Genomic DNA, 18,028 nt, shown 5'->3' with positions numbered 1-18,028 from the left:
AGTCTTTAATGGGGTATATTTGGAGAAGCAATAAAGGACAGATTGAAATGCAATATTTGAGCAAACATATAATTAAACTGTACACACTTTTTTTTTTTTCACTTTTTTTTTTTTTTTTTTTAACTCTATAAAGAAGGACAAAGCCTTCTCAGGAGTCCAACAGAGGCTGTTATCAGCAGGACCTGCTGAATCCTTCAGGTTCATTCTGTGCTTATAAGGACAGTTACAGACACAGCCGCAAACAAAACTCTGCCTAATATTATTTTTCCTGGAGTTGCTGGAGACTAAACAAAAATGGTGACACCTGATGCAGCAAACAAATGTGCACATGAGGATGGAGAGTCTCAGTGAACAACAGCATTGTTCTGACTAGCATAAAAACTTCTCAGGAGGAGGATGCCCTCCTGAGGCATCATGAAAACCCATTTGAGTAGCCTACAAAGAAAACCATCTTTCCATACTTACAGCAGCACTGAAACTGGAAAGAGCATTAACATCTCAACAGTTAAAGTATCCAACCTTACCATTAGAAAGTGATTTTAAGGCATCTAACATTAATCCATGCCATTGTTAAGCAGCATTACTTATTCTGACACTAACAGTGATGCATAAAGTATTATCTACACAAATACCTCATTTTTGCACCTACAATCATTTTGTTCCAATTGTTCTTGATCAATTAATTGCCAGGGGCATAGGCAGCAGCTGAAAAGAACACATCCCTGCATAGACCTTTTTCTGCCTACCACATCTACAAAGTGTCAGCATACATGCTCAAAGTGCTGGGCTGACATACTGTATGCTGCAGTTTCAGCCAGTGGATAAAGGCAAAAGTAGTCTTTCAAATTCTGTATATTATGCATTTCCAGTTCCTGTTTTGGAAATAACAGTAGACTGAAATGTACTTGTCAAATTTATTTTTCACAGTACAATTGCACATGCAAAGTTGAAGTGTCCCTAAGGAGTCAATGTTTTATCTGAAGTTTGGTCTTTTTAATATCTTCATAATCATTCGAATTGTTTTCTGCTAAGACCCAAAAATTCCAGAGCATTGCCAGCCTTGAGTTTATCCTGTAAAAATAAAACACTTACATATGTTTGTGTGTATTTAAGTCACACTTTAGTCAATTGTTTTTACTCAGATGCTTTCACTCTTGCTTTAAAATGCTCTCATGAATTGCTTTAAAGAGACTGAAGGGCCTCTTCCAAACTTTGCAGGAATTACTGTACTCCACTGTTTTTCATTTCCCCCCCCCCCAGGTCTAAAACTAGAGCCTTAAAAATGATACATTCCCTCCACCCCTCCCCTCTCCTCTCCCCTCCTCACCCCTCCAACAAACAAAACCCAAAAAAATCCATCCAAATTATACCTTCAGTTTATGGTCAAAATCTTCCATTGAGTCAATCAGTTTTCCAGGTTCCAGTTCCCCCAGTGGAAAAGGATAATCTGTCCCTAAAATAACTTTGTCCTAGTGATAAAGAAACACATCATACATTCTGTAGTATCATCAAAGGATATAGTTTCACATGCTTTCTGGAATTTAGAATAAATCACAGGAAGTTACATATATACATTGAACTGATTCATTATGAAAGTGAATGTGAGCATAGTCTCTGGATTCCAATTTACATTAAAAAAAAAAAAACAACAAAAATAACAAAGCTTAAAAATAAGTATTCGAGATTATTTGGGAATTTAAATTTAAAAAATAGTATTGTCTGTTTCATAATTGTTTTTGTGTTGCCTAACTAAAGTGTTGAGTACTTTTATTTCTGATATACAGAAAATTCAAAATGTAAAACCTGGGCATGGGGAAGTGAGTGGCTGCTCCGATTACTACAGTACAAGTACAAATGGTAATTTCCTATGGAGATCAACTTTATTGTGGTGCAGCTTTGAAATGTTACAAAATGGCATCTATTTTTCATCTCCTGCCCTACTAGTACTGTTTCTACTTCTGAATTATTTTTCATGTTCAAGGAAGTTACTTGCATGCTCTGCACTGCTGTCCAAAAAGACCATGAAATCTTTTGGCAGATTTCTTGAAGGATCTCAGGAAGTTCTCCACCAAACTCACAAAAGATGCTTGGATTTGGATTCTTGAATTTGAAATTCTTGAGTATACACACACATAAATGCACTCACTCAGACAAACCAGAATTTATAAATACTTGAAAAGAATGTGTAATAAAACAAACAACAAACAACCCAAAGCAATCAGAATTATCTTTCATGAAATACTTTAAAAGCTGTAATACTTGCAACATGATACTACTTAAGCATGGTAAAATGTAGAACTATTACAAACATTTAAATTCAAAAAATATGTAACTGGTATTTAACTTCAAAATTTATCTGGTATTCAGCTTCAGATAATACAATCAAAATCTCATTTCCGAATTTCCTATATTTTTTGGAAGCCTAGGATTTTCTTAAAATGTCATTGTCTTTGACTGGGATTGGGTATTAACTGTGAGCTGGAAACCCGTATGTGAGAATCTGAGTGACATGATCCGATTTATTTCTGAAAGCAACAGTAAGGGAATAGAAAATTCAGTAAGAATCCGTATGCATCACTCCTGTTATCAGAGGCGGAAACGAATAGGCAGATTCTCAATGGGTTTGTATTGTTATATGTTCATTTCCACACCGCACTGGTATTTCTCATATTATCATCTACCCTAGAGATTGAATATTGCCAACTCACTTGATTTTATCAAAAGTCTATTTTCTTTCAAGCTTCATCTCCTAGAGACATGAATATTTGAAAACCACCATTTTCATTAAAAATGTATGTTTTGAAATGTCTCATAAATTTAAAGTCAAGCTCATGAATTTTGGGGAACTTGTTATAGCATTTAAATTCAGTTGCCAATACTGAAATAGGACAAAGAAAACATATTTCAGTTATTTTATGAAATTGTTCTTTTCCTTGTTTGCCAAATGGTGCTTATTTATTTTACCTCCAATAGATGTCACCAGAGAGTCTGTGAAACAGTCTAAAGGAACCCTTACAGGAAATCCAAAGATACAAATTCTATTGTTCTCTCCTCTATTATTGTATTATAATTTATTACAGAAGTCCTGCCATATGATTAGAACAGGAGAATTTATATTCCTCTGTCTACTGCATCAATTTCTGAATGCAGATTAAACAAAATATATTTGGGTATGTGTACGATTAAACAGCCAAATACATTCTTTTATTCATTATAAAGTGCAATCTGGTACCAAGGCATTTTCTGCACATATGAAAAACAAATGTATGCCACAAAAAAATACAACAACTAAACAACAACAACAAATACCAATTAGCATACTAACTTTATATTGGAAAATGGATTTCTTAGTAAAGGAGAAAGTACCTCCTCAGTTGCTTATTACTGAAAGTTAAGAAGGTCAGGAAGGTTTGTACATTCTTGTTTAAGTTTCCTGTATACCAGAGCAGAAAGAAATCTCACTCCATCATTGGAATAATCTGTATATGTTATTTTGATTATTTTATTTTATTTTCCTCTAGTTTACAGTGTTTCATTGTATTTCAGGAGATCTGTTCATAAACGGTAAAATTAAGAGCTGTAAATTAATGAGAACATCTAGAAGCAGAATTATTGCTGCTATTTATTAGGCTATTTATTTATAATCTTTGAGCTTCAGTTTATACCCATTCGTAAAACGGGGTTTGCAATCCTTGTATTTATCAGCTGGCCTCAGAGAAGTCCTGTGAAGTCTCTGCAGATAAACAATACTCCTGGCATATTGTCTATCATTGTACATGTATAAATGATAAAGATATCAGCAAAGTTCATTTTCCTTAGTAGACCTTAACGTTCAATGCCTTAATGAAGCCCTTAATGAAGCCTCTAGCCTTTCAGAAAGGTAAATATGGCTGACAATTTGCCTCAACAGACCCTTCTGCTCAAGAGAATTTTTTTCACAGCAGTACAGACCTGAATCTTGAAATGAATCTCAAAGAATGTCAAGCATGGTTTCTTCCTCTTACGTCAGTGAAAAATTGTATTTCTCCTGAATCTCACCTTCTTTCCTGCTGTCGGAATACATCTCAAGAAAAGGCCAGATTGTTATAGCCAGTTCAGCTCCAGCTTCTGGCCTGAGAACGTTTTACCTGCTGGTGATGGACGCTGAAGAATCACCATGAGGTTTTTGCAGAGATGCACTGAATCATTTAATCGTCTGCCAACCCAGATCTTCACTTTTTATAGCCAGAATCTTTAGGGACTTTTTGTTTAGTTTATTCACTTCATGCTACCTCATTGTGGGGAGAGCAAAGGACTGCAGCAAATCTGCAGCCTCACAAAAGTATTTCTCAGAAATGTTTACTCCTGCCTCCTTTAACTGGGATAGGCTCCAATTAACCTGCACCCCAAACTAAGAAGGGCTGAAGTTAAATGTACGTGACTCAGAGCTATCCCTGGATTTTAATATTCATAAGCTCAAGGCCCACACATGACATTTTGATGCCACGTAATGGCTGTTCCCTGAGGACCTGATGCCACTTGTATGCAGATCTTTACACACACTGATGCCCTTCCTGAACAGCTCCCAGCTATACTCCCGAGAGCTGTCCTATTTCAAACCTTTGGTTTATAAAGTTACACGTCATGCGAGAGACCCAATTGCAATGTTTTTAGCCTGGCATTTATTCATCTTACCCTTGTTATTCTGCCAACACATGAGTTGACTTTTGGAATGGTATTATGTGAGAACATCAGCTTTAATGGGAAAATTAGGGAAGTTTTTCATCTTCATGGTTATAAAGTGAAGCTTGAAAATATGTTTCTTCAAGGATAAGATGCCCTAGGCTTTGAAAAAGAGAAAGACAATGTAATGCTTTCCAAGTTCTAATTCTTAAAAGCATTTGAGTTTTTGGGATCTGACTCATGACTTTTCAGTACCATGGTTGCCAAATATTGCAACAAGAAGCCAAATCTGCTTCTTCGTTAAATACACGTAACTCTTACTGTGTTTCACATTAAGAAAGAAGAAAGTCTCATTTTAATTAAACTGCTCCTTTATTTTGAAAGAAATCTGGCTCTATGAGAAGTTCCACTGGACTGAGACTTTTCTTGAAAATATCTGCCATAAATACAACGCTATTTCCATCAAGTGCTGCTTCTTGGCAGCTTGATCTTTAGCCAGTAAAATAAATAGCTGCTCATTATATGTGCCTGACTCAAAGCTCTTCCTACCTCATATAATTTATATAGGTGATGTATTTTACTAATTCAATGGACTTCACATTGCTCTGAACCTCTGCAAAGTAGAGCTTAGATTTCAACCTGTTCAGTTTCTCCCCCCACCTTCTCCCCTCAGAATTAAAGATAACAGAGCTCACTCCATCCTATCAGTGCTGTTCTGGATAAGGAATCCTTTGGAGTAGGGGAATTTTAGAATGATGTAACACAGGCATGGCTAATTATATTGCCAGCACATGGCCCACTCAGATATAGTCATGTCAAAGACTGTGTATGCACTTGTAGATAAAGCAGGCTGTAGACGGTTTTCTGGCCCTGAGGCCAACCACCCAATACCACCCAAGTATTTTCCCCCTCCAAGACAGGATGGCTGCATTTATTCTGTTTAGATATCTGCATTCTGTTTGTGCTTGTTAATGTGAAAAATTGATATAAAACACAACATTCTGCAAAGGAGATAGTGAAAATGAAGACGCACACTGAAAAAAGTAGATTTACTACTCACTAAAGTTATCAACTGGTCAGTCGAGCTCAGATTATACCCAACCTGGCAAAGAAAGCTGCCTCTCATGAAACAATTAATTATTATACTGAACAAAGCAGGACTGCTTCCTAAACCAGAAAGAAAGAGGTAGTAGGAAAGAAGATAAAATTCATCTAAATTTCTGTAAGACTTTTAAAAAAGAAATTGGCTATAAAAGTTAGCATGTTCCACCAATAAAAGGGTTTACTAAAAAATAGCAGCCTGAAAGGGAATCCCTGTGCTTTCACAAATGCCCAGCCCTGCAGTGCATCCTCCACAGGGTAACCAAATCTGATCCCAGAGAGGCTACAGAGGTCCAGTGAAGGCTCACTACTCCATGAGAGGTATCTTCTAATGACCAGTTAAGCAGGAATGGTCTCTGGCATGCAGCAGAGGACTAGAGAGATGCTTGAACCCAACACAAATTGAATATACCTAAGGAGTCTTTCTTCCCTAGACTACAAGCTACATAGGGGCAAATGGTTGCAAAAGAATTTTATGTAAAATACATGATTCGGTATTATGTAGAGATACAAAGAGTGGATGATAATATTTATGTGTATAGAAAGGGTAACAGGCACAACAACTAAAATGTGCCATCTTATCACAGAGATATGAGAGAATATGAGTAAGAGGCAAAGTATCAGTGAGGCTGTTGAAAACAAGAGTGCAAAGGTAACGTATACCTGCAAGACCAGACTTAATGTAAAATGACTGTACACAGCAGAATTTTTATTTGGATCTTAAATCTTTCATTTTCCTTCAATAATTCCTTGTTTCTGGCACTGTTTTTATACTGGGAAAGATTCTACTGCTGTTATCATCAGAGACATTTGTTATTGTCTGGACTTCACAACTGTGTTCATTAAAAGCCAAGTACAAGCACAGATAGATACTTAAATGACAACACTAATATGTCATAGGCAGAACAATAAAGTGGGAAGAGGATGACTTACCTCCTATCAGATAGAAAACAAAAGACAGCAAATCCAGTTTCTCAGATTGAATTTAAAGAATAGAATCAGTTGCAGAAGCCCTATTCCATTCCCTTCAGCCAGTAACCTCTCCCAGACCTTTCCACCTCATGTCATATTGCTGAGCTCAAACCACTCAGAGAATTAAGGATACCAACATCCCAAGCAGTACACTGAGCTAATGTATTGCATCAAGAAGCTTAATTTCAGAAATCTGTGGGCAAGGGAAGAGACACCGGAGAGGCTCCTGCACATGATTTTTAACAACGCCAAGTAACTTTTAGATTAGGCAATTGCAATCCACAACAAATTACCAGCTATACAGTCTATGTGTTGCTTCTTAGGAGGCAAGGTATGGAAGTTAAGAGTTTAAGCATGATGCATAGACAGCACAATTCCCACAGTCACCATGCTCAGAACAGCCTTGAGGTGGAAAGCTAACTTGCTACTCTAAAGCAGAACTGCTCTGAGACTTGAATTCTATGCATGTTAAAGAGAAAAAAATAAAAAAAGTTAAGCTCCTCAGTAACGTATTAATGTATTAAGCATCCTGTTGTACTTTCTTTCCTGCTTTGCTCTTGAATTCAATAGTTTAACTTAAAAACAGTATCAGACCAGAAAAAAAGGATGTGTGGGTTTCAGCTATGTTGAATCTCACAGCTTCTAATTTACCAAGGTCTTTCTAATGATGGCAAAATGTCTCCCAACATTTAAAAATGCATACAACAAAACAAGCAAGTGGTCTTGTCTCCTTGGCAATAATAATAAATAATAACAACAACAAAGGTATCTGACCACCTATATGTGGCAATTTAAAATTCAAGAACTAGACTCATCCCTGCTATACTACGCCTGTATGTAGAATGAGAATATACTTATGACAAACATGGCCTGGATGCGGGGAGACTTCTTGGAAAATGAGATAACAGAAGGCAAGTGCCAAACAGTTATTCCATAAGCTTTCAGGTATCTTATAAAGTTGAAGTGCACATCACATATAGTAACATTTTCAAATCTTTTCTCAAAATGACTTAATGCCATTGGATACTGTAAATTACAGTTACATTCAAAAGGTAATAATACATCATAAAAAGTTATGTACTGTTGACCATGATATATTTACCATTTAAAGGTTGGTAGCAGAAATTAACAGAAATCAATATTGGGCTGGAGCCCTAGAATTTTGTTAATAATGAGTTTGGTGCCTAAAACTTCATCCCTGACACAGATCTCTCCATCAGTGCTCAGGAGGGCTAACATTGCCAAAAAAATGCTGTAATATGCCTGGAAAGAACTTGGCAAATGCCACCTGAGTTAATACCCACTGATGTTATAAGAACTTGCCAATACTAAGAGCTCATTAGCAGATCTTCTGACAAGTAAATCAAGCCGGGATTTATCTTTCTTGCTGATAATGGAACTAAAGCTTCATGGCAGTTTCTTTGCACATTTTATGGGGCTTCTCCTACAAATCTATTTTTGATTCATGATGGATTTAAGAGAGAAATATTCTCCCTCCTGTTCTTATAGCTGTAGTGTTATTGTATCCGTATATAAATACATTGTGTATATACACTTCACAAAATCTTGTGACAGCATTGTGTCAAGGTGTATATGTGCTGTCACTGTTGAATTTTTCATGTATCTTCAAATGCAGTTTTCCTAAAAAGTGAAAGTATTGTAGGGAAGCTGAGTCCAATCTCAAGGATATAGATTTCCTGTGCAGCACAGACTGAAAAACCGTGGATTTCAAACAGATGTGATCTGGGTCCACAGTACCAAGATAAGGAAAAGCAATAATTTATTCTGCTTTATTATTTTTGGTTGACCCAGGCAAGTCATTTCTGTATCAGTTTTTGTACAGACTTATTGCAGCAACCCATTCAGACTTTAATGATAAAAATGGGAAATCAACAGTAACTTTTTCTCTAAAAAGAAGGAAAACATCTTTCTTAGCTGTTTTTCTGAACTTTGGTCATACAAGAGGCCCTGGTGACAACAGTCTCATACCTGAGGAAGTACTAAGTAGCCTAGAAACTAATATACAGGAAGATGAATACAGTTGTCGACACAAGAAAGCCAACATCAACAGTTTGTATTTCTGTATTTGTTATCTGGTGAGATCAAGAGATCAGGACACAAATACAAGCCTCTTGTTGATTTGTAGCTATCCATTAGAAGTTGGCAAGAGTTATGCTGTCTTCCCCTCCTTCCTGAGTATTTCATAATAAGAAGGAATCATTTGAATTACTAATAAGAAGGAATTATTTGAATGGCCTTGGATTTTTCTGATGCACACTGTTTGTGTTTAAACAGTTTGCAAAAGTACAAAGATTTCTTCACATTCTATTCTAACAATTAAAATATTTTTGCAGGCCGTGATGTTTAATGTGCTAGCCAGGATGCTCACAAAAATCATCTTTATTACTGACTTTTTAATGCCTACAACTTGCCAAGCAGAAATACTACTTGATTTCTTCAGGTATGCACTTGAAGAAGTATGCACTTAAGACATTTAAAAGCAAGGCTCCAAATGAGGCAGCCTTTGTTTGCAGTCCCATCCTAGAATCACAGAATATCCTGAGTCAGAAGGGACCCACCACGAACATTGAGGCCAATTCCTGGCTCCAATCAGGACCACCCAAAAACCAGACCCTATGTCTGAGAGCATTGTTGAAATGGTTCTAGAACTCCATCAGGCTGGTTGCTGTGACCACTTCTCTGGAGAGCCTGTCTCAGTGTCACACCATCTCTTAGAGAAGAATCTTTTCATAATATCCAACCTGACCTTTCCCTGATGCAACGTCTTGCCATTCCCGCAGTTCTAAATCCTGGTTAACCTTATGCAAGGAACTAGTCTCTGTGAACTAGTCTGGCTCACAGTGGATGATTTCCTTGATTAAAACCAGCACCTCAAAAGCACCCTACTATAGTAAGGAACATAATCAACACTACAGAAGCACGTCAGTTTATAATAACTCTAGGTGAATAGTAACTAGGTGAATATGCTGTCTTTTTCTTGCTTTCTTCCTTTCTTCTCCTTTTGCTATTTCATAGAGAGAAATAATCTCAGAATGACTTACCTACTTCTGGAAGCATTAAAACTCACCTCTCCTATTACACTTGTTAGAAGCCTTAGTGCACCACTATCATGGACAAGAGAGTCTGTGTAAAATGAACCAAGGTATTTTCTTGGATCCACCTTATTATCCACTGCACACAGATCAGGGCGCACGTTGAATCCATGGGAGATTCGCCCCACTGTGTATGGAAAAGCTCCACCTACAAGGACAAATTTTTAGCAACAGAAATTGAAAATATGAAGGAGGGAAAGAGTGACATTATCAACAAAGAGATACGTAAGTTTTATTGTTAACTACATAGAATGAAAGTGCCCTGTACTGGCAATTTTTTTATTCCTTCCCTTTCATTACCTTCTTTCTTTGTTTTCCCCACTTCACAACAGTAACGCCCGAATTCCTACTGCTCCCTACTCCTCCTTTCCCTAAGCCCATAAACTGACTCCTGTCTCCTCTCACTCCTCAATTTCCTTAAAGGCTACCATAGGAGTTCAAACACTGGCTGAAACATGCTACAGAACATTAGTATGAGCAACCCATCTGGCAGATATCCTCACTGGGCTAAGAGTACTCAGCAGGTGGCAGGCTTACGGTGGTAACCACATTAACTGGTATAGCAGAAAATACAATTGTACCATGTTCAACTGAAAACCAAGTATATTACTCACCTCCATGTGCAAAGCAAACTTTAAGCTTAGGAAATTTTTCAAAAATTCCTCCCATAATCATGGAACAAATGGCCATAGTTGTTTCTGCTGGCATGCCTAGGAACAAAAAAAGCTTTATCATATATGGCCAAACCTTGAATTTTAGATGTTATCTTCATTTTCCTCAAAAAGCCTTGAGCATACTGAAAAAGTAAGTTACAGAGCAGCTGCTAAAGGTTATGCATTTTCCCTGCTAGAGGAACATAGTCCTCCATGCTAATTAATTGAAATGAGGAAATGGGACAAGAAGCTGGGATCTTCTGAATTCTAAACCCACTTTTTATCCTATACCACAGGGACAGCTGTCTGGCAAGCTGGGTTATGTCCTGAACGGCATTTCACTGGCTTAGCTCCACAGTTATCCTGGCTCAAAGGCAAGTCTGGAATCTACCATGTTCTCTTCTCACCTGTGCTTCTGGGTTTTCTTTGTGTGGAAAGTAGAGCAGATACATTGGGGCATATTCCAACATGGAACTGTGGTTTAGTTATGACATGGTGCCTATTTCTTACAGTTTAGAAAGAACTGATATCTCTCAATAGCTTGGATGCCCAGTGCTAGGGATCTAACAGGAGTTTAGGTTCCTATATCAACCCTCCATTTCTGAGCACACCTATTATATTTAGAATATTATGTCATTTATGTACATAACTTTAGCTTGGAAATAAGGAACTGTTGGAGTTACCCTCTTCTTGGTGGAAACAATACCTATACCACACAAAAGGGTGTCTTTAATTCATGTTTGTTCTGTACTCTCAGATGCAAAGTCTTCTAGACTAATTAGGAAAATAGTGTAGATTATTATGCTTTGTTAGGTAAATGTAACAATTTTAATCTCTTTTTAAGTCTATGTTGTAGAGCCTGCTCTGATTAAGACTAACTGATATTGTTCTAAAATAATGCACTGTTGCTTGGGACACTACGATTTTCAAGAGTGTTTTGCAGAACATGTATTATATACTTATTGCATATATTGTTCAGAGCATCTCTACTAGAGGCAGAGCAAACCTCTGAAAAACAAACAAAAGAAAAACAAAACAAAAACACAAAAAAGAGTGAGGGTGGAATCAGTCTTAAACATTTCCATTTCTAAGTAGCAAGCTAACCTACTTCTGGTTATTCAATGTCATCCACATTTACCTAGTGGATGGGGAATAAAACAGAAACTAGATAAATTCCCTCCATCTCTGGGGAGCTTCTGAAGTACACGTTGTTTCAGCTATAGTTGATGTGAACTTAGATTCAGTATTTCTTCTCCAATCAACCTATTACTAGGAAATAGTCCAATGAAATTCTAGGGAACAGTGTTTGGTTTTGCTTACTCTTTTTACTTAGTCCAGTGACAGTCTGTAAACAAAAATTAAGCAAAGTAAACGTAAACTTACCTATCAGCCATGGAAACCAGTACTTGGACATCCTTCCATCTAGTTGCATGTCCCAGGGATGTACAAAAAGACAGCAATTTAATTGCTCAGCAGCCTGCAGCAAATACAAAACATCTAAATCTTGACTTAATCCTACCAAAATGCATCTTAGTTTTTAGCTATGCTTTAAAGGTTTCCTACAAAACTGGACCAAATTTTAGTACTAGCAATATAAACAGGTGCAAAATTCTAAGAACTATAAGCAATAGTTTGTTTTATTTACTCCTCTGGTACGTATCCTCTGGTACATATCCTGAAGTCCTCACTCAGACTCAAAGTTCTTTTTGAGACTACAGGGTTGGAAACACTGATGATAATATCCTTCTAGTAAGCCAAGTGTTCCTCACATTGATGTGCTACAAACCCATTTTTTAGCTGTGTGTACGTCAGTCATCCTGCAGTATAAAACTCAGTTCAAATTAAGCTTCTATTGGTTTTGTTTCACATATAAGGATTACTTCTCACAATGTTTTATAGAACCATTTTAGGATGGTTTTCTAGAATTGTTCCTGCTTCATTAAGGAGTTTTTATAGTTGTTGTGCTACATTTGCCCCCTTTGGCCCTCTGCTTGGTTTAAAAAAAAAAAAGTTAAAACTGTTCCTAATCCACCCTGAGTCAGAAATCTAGCTGCATTCTGATCAAGAAAGAACCCATGTCCACGCTGATACATTAATTTTTCCAATTACTCCTACCTTTGGAAAGGAAAGCAGAGAAACAACATAGGATGCTGATCCCAATTGTGACTATGTGCTTAATGCCATGTGCTTAACTATGTGCTTAATTTTAAGTATACACTCATCAACATCATTCATATCCTTAACTGGGATTTAACAGGTTCATTTTGTCAGTTGTATTTCTGAACCTCCTCTTGTTGCTAAGGAGACTATCACACATTTGAAGAATTTTGGTTTATTTACCCACACATACATAAATAAAACTGCAACTTTTGGATTGTACGGAGTAATTGTCATATACGTTTGCAAATTGAAAATAGCAATTCAGTAACTGGCTTGGCAGATTGATAAATTTCAGTATCAAATATGGCTTAATTTCACAATCTTTATTATCCAGGAACATTTCTAAAAATAACAGTGGTTTCTTCCTACACGTGCTAAACATAAGCTGAAGAACGTACAGTACATTAGAGAGATCCCAGTACAAGGGAAATGTGGAGCTACTGCAGAAAGTTTAGTGAAGAGTCCCTAAGGGACTGGATCAGCTCTCCCATGAAGAAAGGCTGAGAGAGTTGGGAGTATTCAGCCTAGAGAAGAGGAGGCACAGGGGCATCTTATCAATGTATATAAATACCTAAAGGGAAGGTACAAAAATGATGGAGCCAAGCTCTCTGCGATGCCCAGTGCCAGGACAAGAGACAGGGGGCACCAACTGAAACACAAGAGGTTCCACCTAAACATCAGGAAGCACTCCTGCACTGTGTGGGTGACAGAGCACTGGCAGAGGTTGCCCAGAGAGGTTGTGGAATCTCCCTCCTTGGAGGTCTTCAAAATCAGCCTGGACATGGTCCTGGACAAACTGCTGTAGGTGGCGCTGCTAGAGCAGAGGCCCTGGACCAGATTACTTCCAGACATCCCTTCCAACCTCAACTATTCTGCGAGTCTGAGAGTGTGTGCATCTCCAAGAGCAGAAGCTGATAGCAGACTGCTTGTGACCACGAAAACAAACAGCCTAGATGCTGTGCTAATAACATTATTGAGTAAATAGAGAATTCTGAAAAACAACCTCTATGGATCAATTTCAAGATGACACCTATAATAACCTGTGAAACAGATAAAGAATGTACATTGATGAAACTCTGTAAGTTAGAAAAATGGCCATCCCTAAATGAACCTCAGACTATTTAAGAAATGCAATCTATAAGCTCATTTTATAACCAAAACATTCATTTTATCACCAAAACATTTGGAATTTTTGGTCCCATTTGCATATAGGATACTTTGGCTCTATTGGTATCTCACTTTGAAATCTCTGAAAATCTCAGAGAGTTTATCAATTATCTCAATAGGATTGGATATAGTAACTTGAACCCCAAAGCAAACAGTGTAGAAATGCTTTACTTCACACTGCACTTCTCTTCACAAACCAAGAAGGCAACTCTGCGGTAAGAATTCATATCATAAAAAGATTTCATTATTCATTATTATGAAGTAGGTTCCAGGATGTTTTATATCACTTTCTTGTCATTACATCATATGATCAATTATCATGTATAATTAAAGCTGAAGCTCTCTGACCACTGGTGATTAGTCAGATGTAACTGCATGGTGTGAAAGTAGGATTGTGTTGATTTCACTTGGGTGAATAAGAAACCTGGTACCAAGCACTAACACAAGTCTCAGACCTCAGTGTTATTTCACAGGTCTAAGCAGGCTGCATAAATGAATCCACAATTAAAAAACATTTGAGGTGCACTCTTTAAGAAAGCTTGTGTAATTTTAAATGAACGTTCTTAGTAGCTTGATTTCCCAGTCACTAAAGAAAATTACTAACAGTCTCCTGTAAATGTTCTTTCTTTTACACTAAGCAGAATAGGAGGGTCAATTGTTTTAATGTATATATAAATTTAGCTGATGATTGAACACATCCCAAGATATTTTTAGACAGAATTCCATGTCACAGAATTCCATCAAATAAAAAAAGAAACATTTACTCACAGCATAAACATCATACAGTTCTGGTGCATTCAGGTCCCATTTGTTGACATGAGATCCTATTTGTACTCCAGGAAAGCCAAGTTCATTCACACACCGATGCATTTCCTTCACAGCCAGGTCTGGAGCTTGCAAAGGTAACGTACCCAAGCCAACGAACCTCTTGGGGTACTTTTTTACTGTAGCAGCTAAGTCATTATTTAATATCTGGGATAGATCTAAAGTATCCTGAGGTTTGGCCTGATAAGATATTAAGCAGAATAGTACATTAAAATATAGTTCTCAAATGTTATCACCTTTGGAAGATATTGGATAAATGTCACTGCAAACAATTCAGAGACAGTGTTTGAATTTGAAATTTACAGTTCTGAATGGCCGGAAATCAGTAGGGCTAAATTTTGCCTTGTTTTAAATCCTCTGGGTAAAGTTCTCCTTCTTGTCTCAAATATTATATCAACTGTGGCTGCCTTTAGTGCTCAGGAAGAATGTAAGAAGGCCCAGGTTGCTGATGCACTAAAGTATCTGGTCTATTGTGTAAACCAGTCCTTTGTTTTTGTTTATCCAAATGCAAAAACCTGAGCAAACGATTTTCAAACACAGCAATGAATATTTACTATCCTATTATCAGAGTTGAAGAGAGAAATATAATAAATGTGGAATGATGGAGCACGAGAATTTTACAGAGAAAATTTGAGCAAAGCTCTCTAACATTTAGAAAAGGATAAGTTATAATTCAAGTAAGGGAACTGCAATATCTAGCTAAGGAACTGCAATATTCACCCAATTAGTTTGCTGTTTTCCCCCTAATATATTCGTAGAGGAAAAAATTACCATAAATATCAGAGTGAAATTTTAAACATATTTCGTGCAACAAGAAATTCTGAAATTCAGTGGCACTACTTATACATGGACTTAACACAATGACCTTCATGTAGCATGTCTGTTTACTTGACTTCTGGTCAAAAAGTTCAAACAGTCAAATTAAGAATGTATTGAGAAAATCATATTGCTATGATATATCTTCTCAGACTATTTTAACTTCCTTGATGCATTCAGGATCAAGCCGTGCACAGAACGTATTAGCTACAATTTGCAACTGAATTTTAAGTTTCAAAGGATTCTATGTCAACGAGTGCTCCTCCCACGCCACATTTAAAAGGAAGTGGACTGAAGTCACAAAAATACCTTTGATTTTCAGTTCATGAGAAGATACTGATTGATGCCTAACTCCTGGAATCAGTCCATACACACCTTCCTGCTAACCAGGGACTTGTGTTAAGTGAATGCTCTCTCCATGTTTCCAGCTACCCCCTGATAAGATCCCCAGCAAAAATTCTGTTGCTGGGTTATTTTTAATTACTGTGTGTACTCCAGAGTGGAGCTTTGCCAGGACACCCTGCTGGCTCCTCCAATTCCTGGACTACTTTTTCTTTCGTTTTTCTCAGCAAAACAATTCCCCATTTACTTCAGTGCTCTAGTGCCTATTTCAATCACCTAATTTACAGGAGGTTGAGGAATTTTTCAGAAAAATTGTAACATATGAATTACAAAATATGCTAGTAGGAACCTACCCAGTAGCTGAACATTACAGGGACTGTGGAAAGGACTTGGACTGTGACTCCTGAGAAGGGAAAGAACAGTTATTAACATTTCATTCTTTTGATAAAATGTTGAAAATAAGAAAGTACTTTGGTTTGAAAGGCAGAGGCCTAGAAGTTAACTACTAAAATGGAAAGAATGTTCTAACTTTGGTATGAACAGAACCTGTTTTTGGCTAGTTGATGGTCATGGTATTAAATCTTGTGGTGTATCAGCTTATTAGGATTCCAATGTTTTACTTAAGGAGATAAAAAACTTACAGCAGATTATTTTGTGAAATTAAGTATTTTGATTTTAGCAGTGTTTGATATGCATGCATAAAATTTAATAAAATAGCAATTTAATGTTATATAAATGAATGAATCTTTGTTAAACAAACAGTATTCAATATCTTGTTTACTTTGGGTCACATTTCTTATATATAGTTATATATATATATAAAATTAATAAATAAATATGTAAATTTGATCAAAGATAAACAATGTTATGTTAACAATGGTTGTTAAACAATGTTTTCCTAAATCTTTCCAAAATCTGTGTTGTGTTAGGTTTTATTCATCCTGTGGCTGTACTACTGAGCTTTTAAGTATAAGAAAGTCTATCTGGTGTTAGAAATAACTTTGATGATAGCAGTAGAGAATTAACTCTACGTTGTTTGGTTTCTGTTCAAAGACAAGTCTATAACCTCACATGTGTTTAAAAGAATGAACTTTACAAATATACAACAGAACAAACAACAAATAGTAATTAGGACTTCACTAAACAGTTACATGCATAAATGTATTTTTCTTTAATTTTAGTCTGATTGCAGCACCATCTCATATTGTAACAGGTATGCATGCATTTTATCATGCTTTAAAAAAAAATAACATGGCTGTTAGTAATAAAAATACTAATCCAAAAGATTGCAGAAAAACCCTATGAGAATTTAAGAGAATGACCTTGATAAAGCACTTAAATTTTTAGCAAAATGCTTTATATCCTTCTCTTTATTTTGAGTAGGAAACAAGAGGAAAAGCTGACTCAGGCATCTCTCTTTGCAAGATCTGATTAACATAATGTGCAGCAGCCATGGTTTGGAGGTTAAGAATCACATCTACAATGACATATTAATCTACGTACAGCCTATGTTGTATTGTGCACCAATATGCTGCTGGACACTTGATTAGTATGCTTGAGAACCTTCTCCAGGTTTTCCACACAATGCTTTGTATCTGGTTCCAGTCCATTTTTACATTTCCAAGCAAATTTAACATAATCTAACATAGGTAGATTTCTATGCTGAACAATCCCAGACACTAGATTTAGTAAGAAGATGAATCAGTACGGGGGAAAAAAAAACACAAAAAACTCTACTTTATATTCCAAATACGTTTTCTCTTAGCTTTCTGAATCCCCTTGGTGCAAAGAGATTAGCAGATGATATACCATACTGGCAAGCATGTCATTACTAACCATACCACTGCAATGACACACAGACCAGTGCACGTTTGGTTTGATTGCAGAGGTAGGAAGCACCTCTTCAGAAAGTTTTACAAGGTGAAAATAATAAGAAGAGGCAGTTAGGATTAACTGAAAGATTTTATCCCATAAAATTGTGATGATTTGTATCACAGAACTGTGTTGTTAATTACCTTTACAGCTTGTTTTCCTGAATTACCTTTATAGTTTGTTTTATTGAGTAGATCAAGACACAGGTTTATACACTAATTAGACCTAGGACACATGATTATGAGAATTAATTCAGTCACTTTGGTACATTGGCTACCATTTCTTATCATCGGCAAGATTTCTAGGGCACTGCATAAACAAAGCCTTTTAGCAACCAAGCTGTAA

General features: G+C 36.6%; 1 protein-coding gene across 5 annotated transcripts in view; it reads right to left on the bottom strand.

The window, feature by feature from the left end:
- Window positions 1–901: 901 nt before the first annotated feature.
- The window catches only part of ACMSD (aminocarboxymuconate semialdehyde decarboxylase), a 44,762-nt gene continuing 27,635 nt past the window's right edge, over window positions 902–18,028 (bottom strand). For all 5 annotated transcript variants that reach the window (XM_068687372.1, XM_068687374.1, XM_068687370.1 and 2 more), the window contains 7 exons: window positions 16,165–16,214; window positions 14,597–14,833; window positions 11,885–11,978; window positions 10,463–10,558; window positions 9,824–9,996; window positions 1,371–1,469; window positions 902–1,071 (listed from right to left, as the gene is read on the bottom strand). In XM_068687372.1, coding sequence (XP_068543473.1) covers window positions 1,009–1,071; window positions 1,371–1,469; window positions 9,824–9,996; window positions 10,463–10,558; window positions 11,885–11,978; window positions 14,597–14,833; window positions 16,165–16,214 — 812 coding nt within the window. In that variant the 3' untranslated portion in view covers window positions 902–1,008. The remainder of the gene's footprint in view (window positions 1,072–1,370; window positions 1,470–9,823; window positions 9,997–10,462; window positions 10,559–11,884; window positions 11,979–14,596; window positions 14,834–16,164; window positions 16,215–18,028) is intronic.

This window comes from Anas acuta, chromosome 6 (genome assembly GCF_963932015.1).
Source record: "Anas acuta chromosome 6, bAnaAcu1.1, whole genome shotgun sequence".
Lineage (NCBI taxonomy): Eukaryota > Metazoa > Chordata > Aves > Anseriformes > Anatidae > Anas > Anas acuta.
This window is presented reverse-complemented; position numbering and strand designations above follow the sequence as displayed.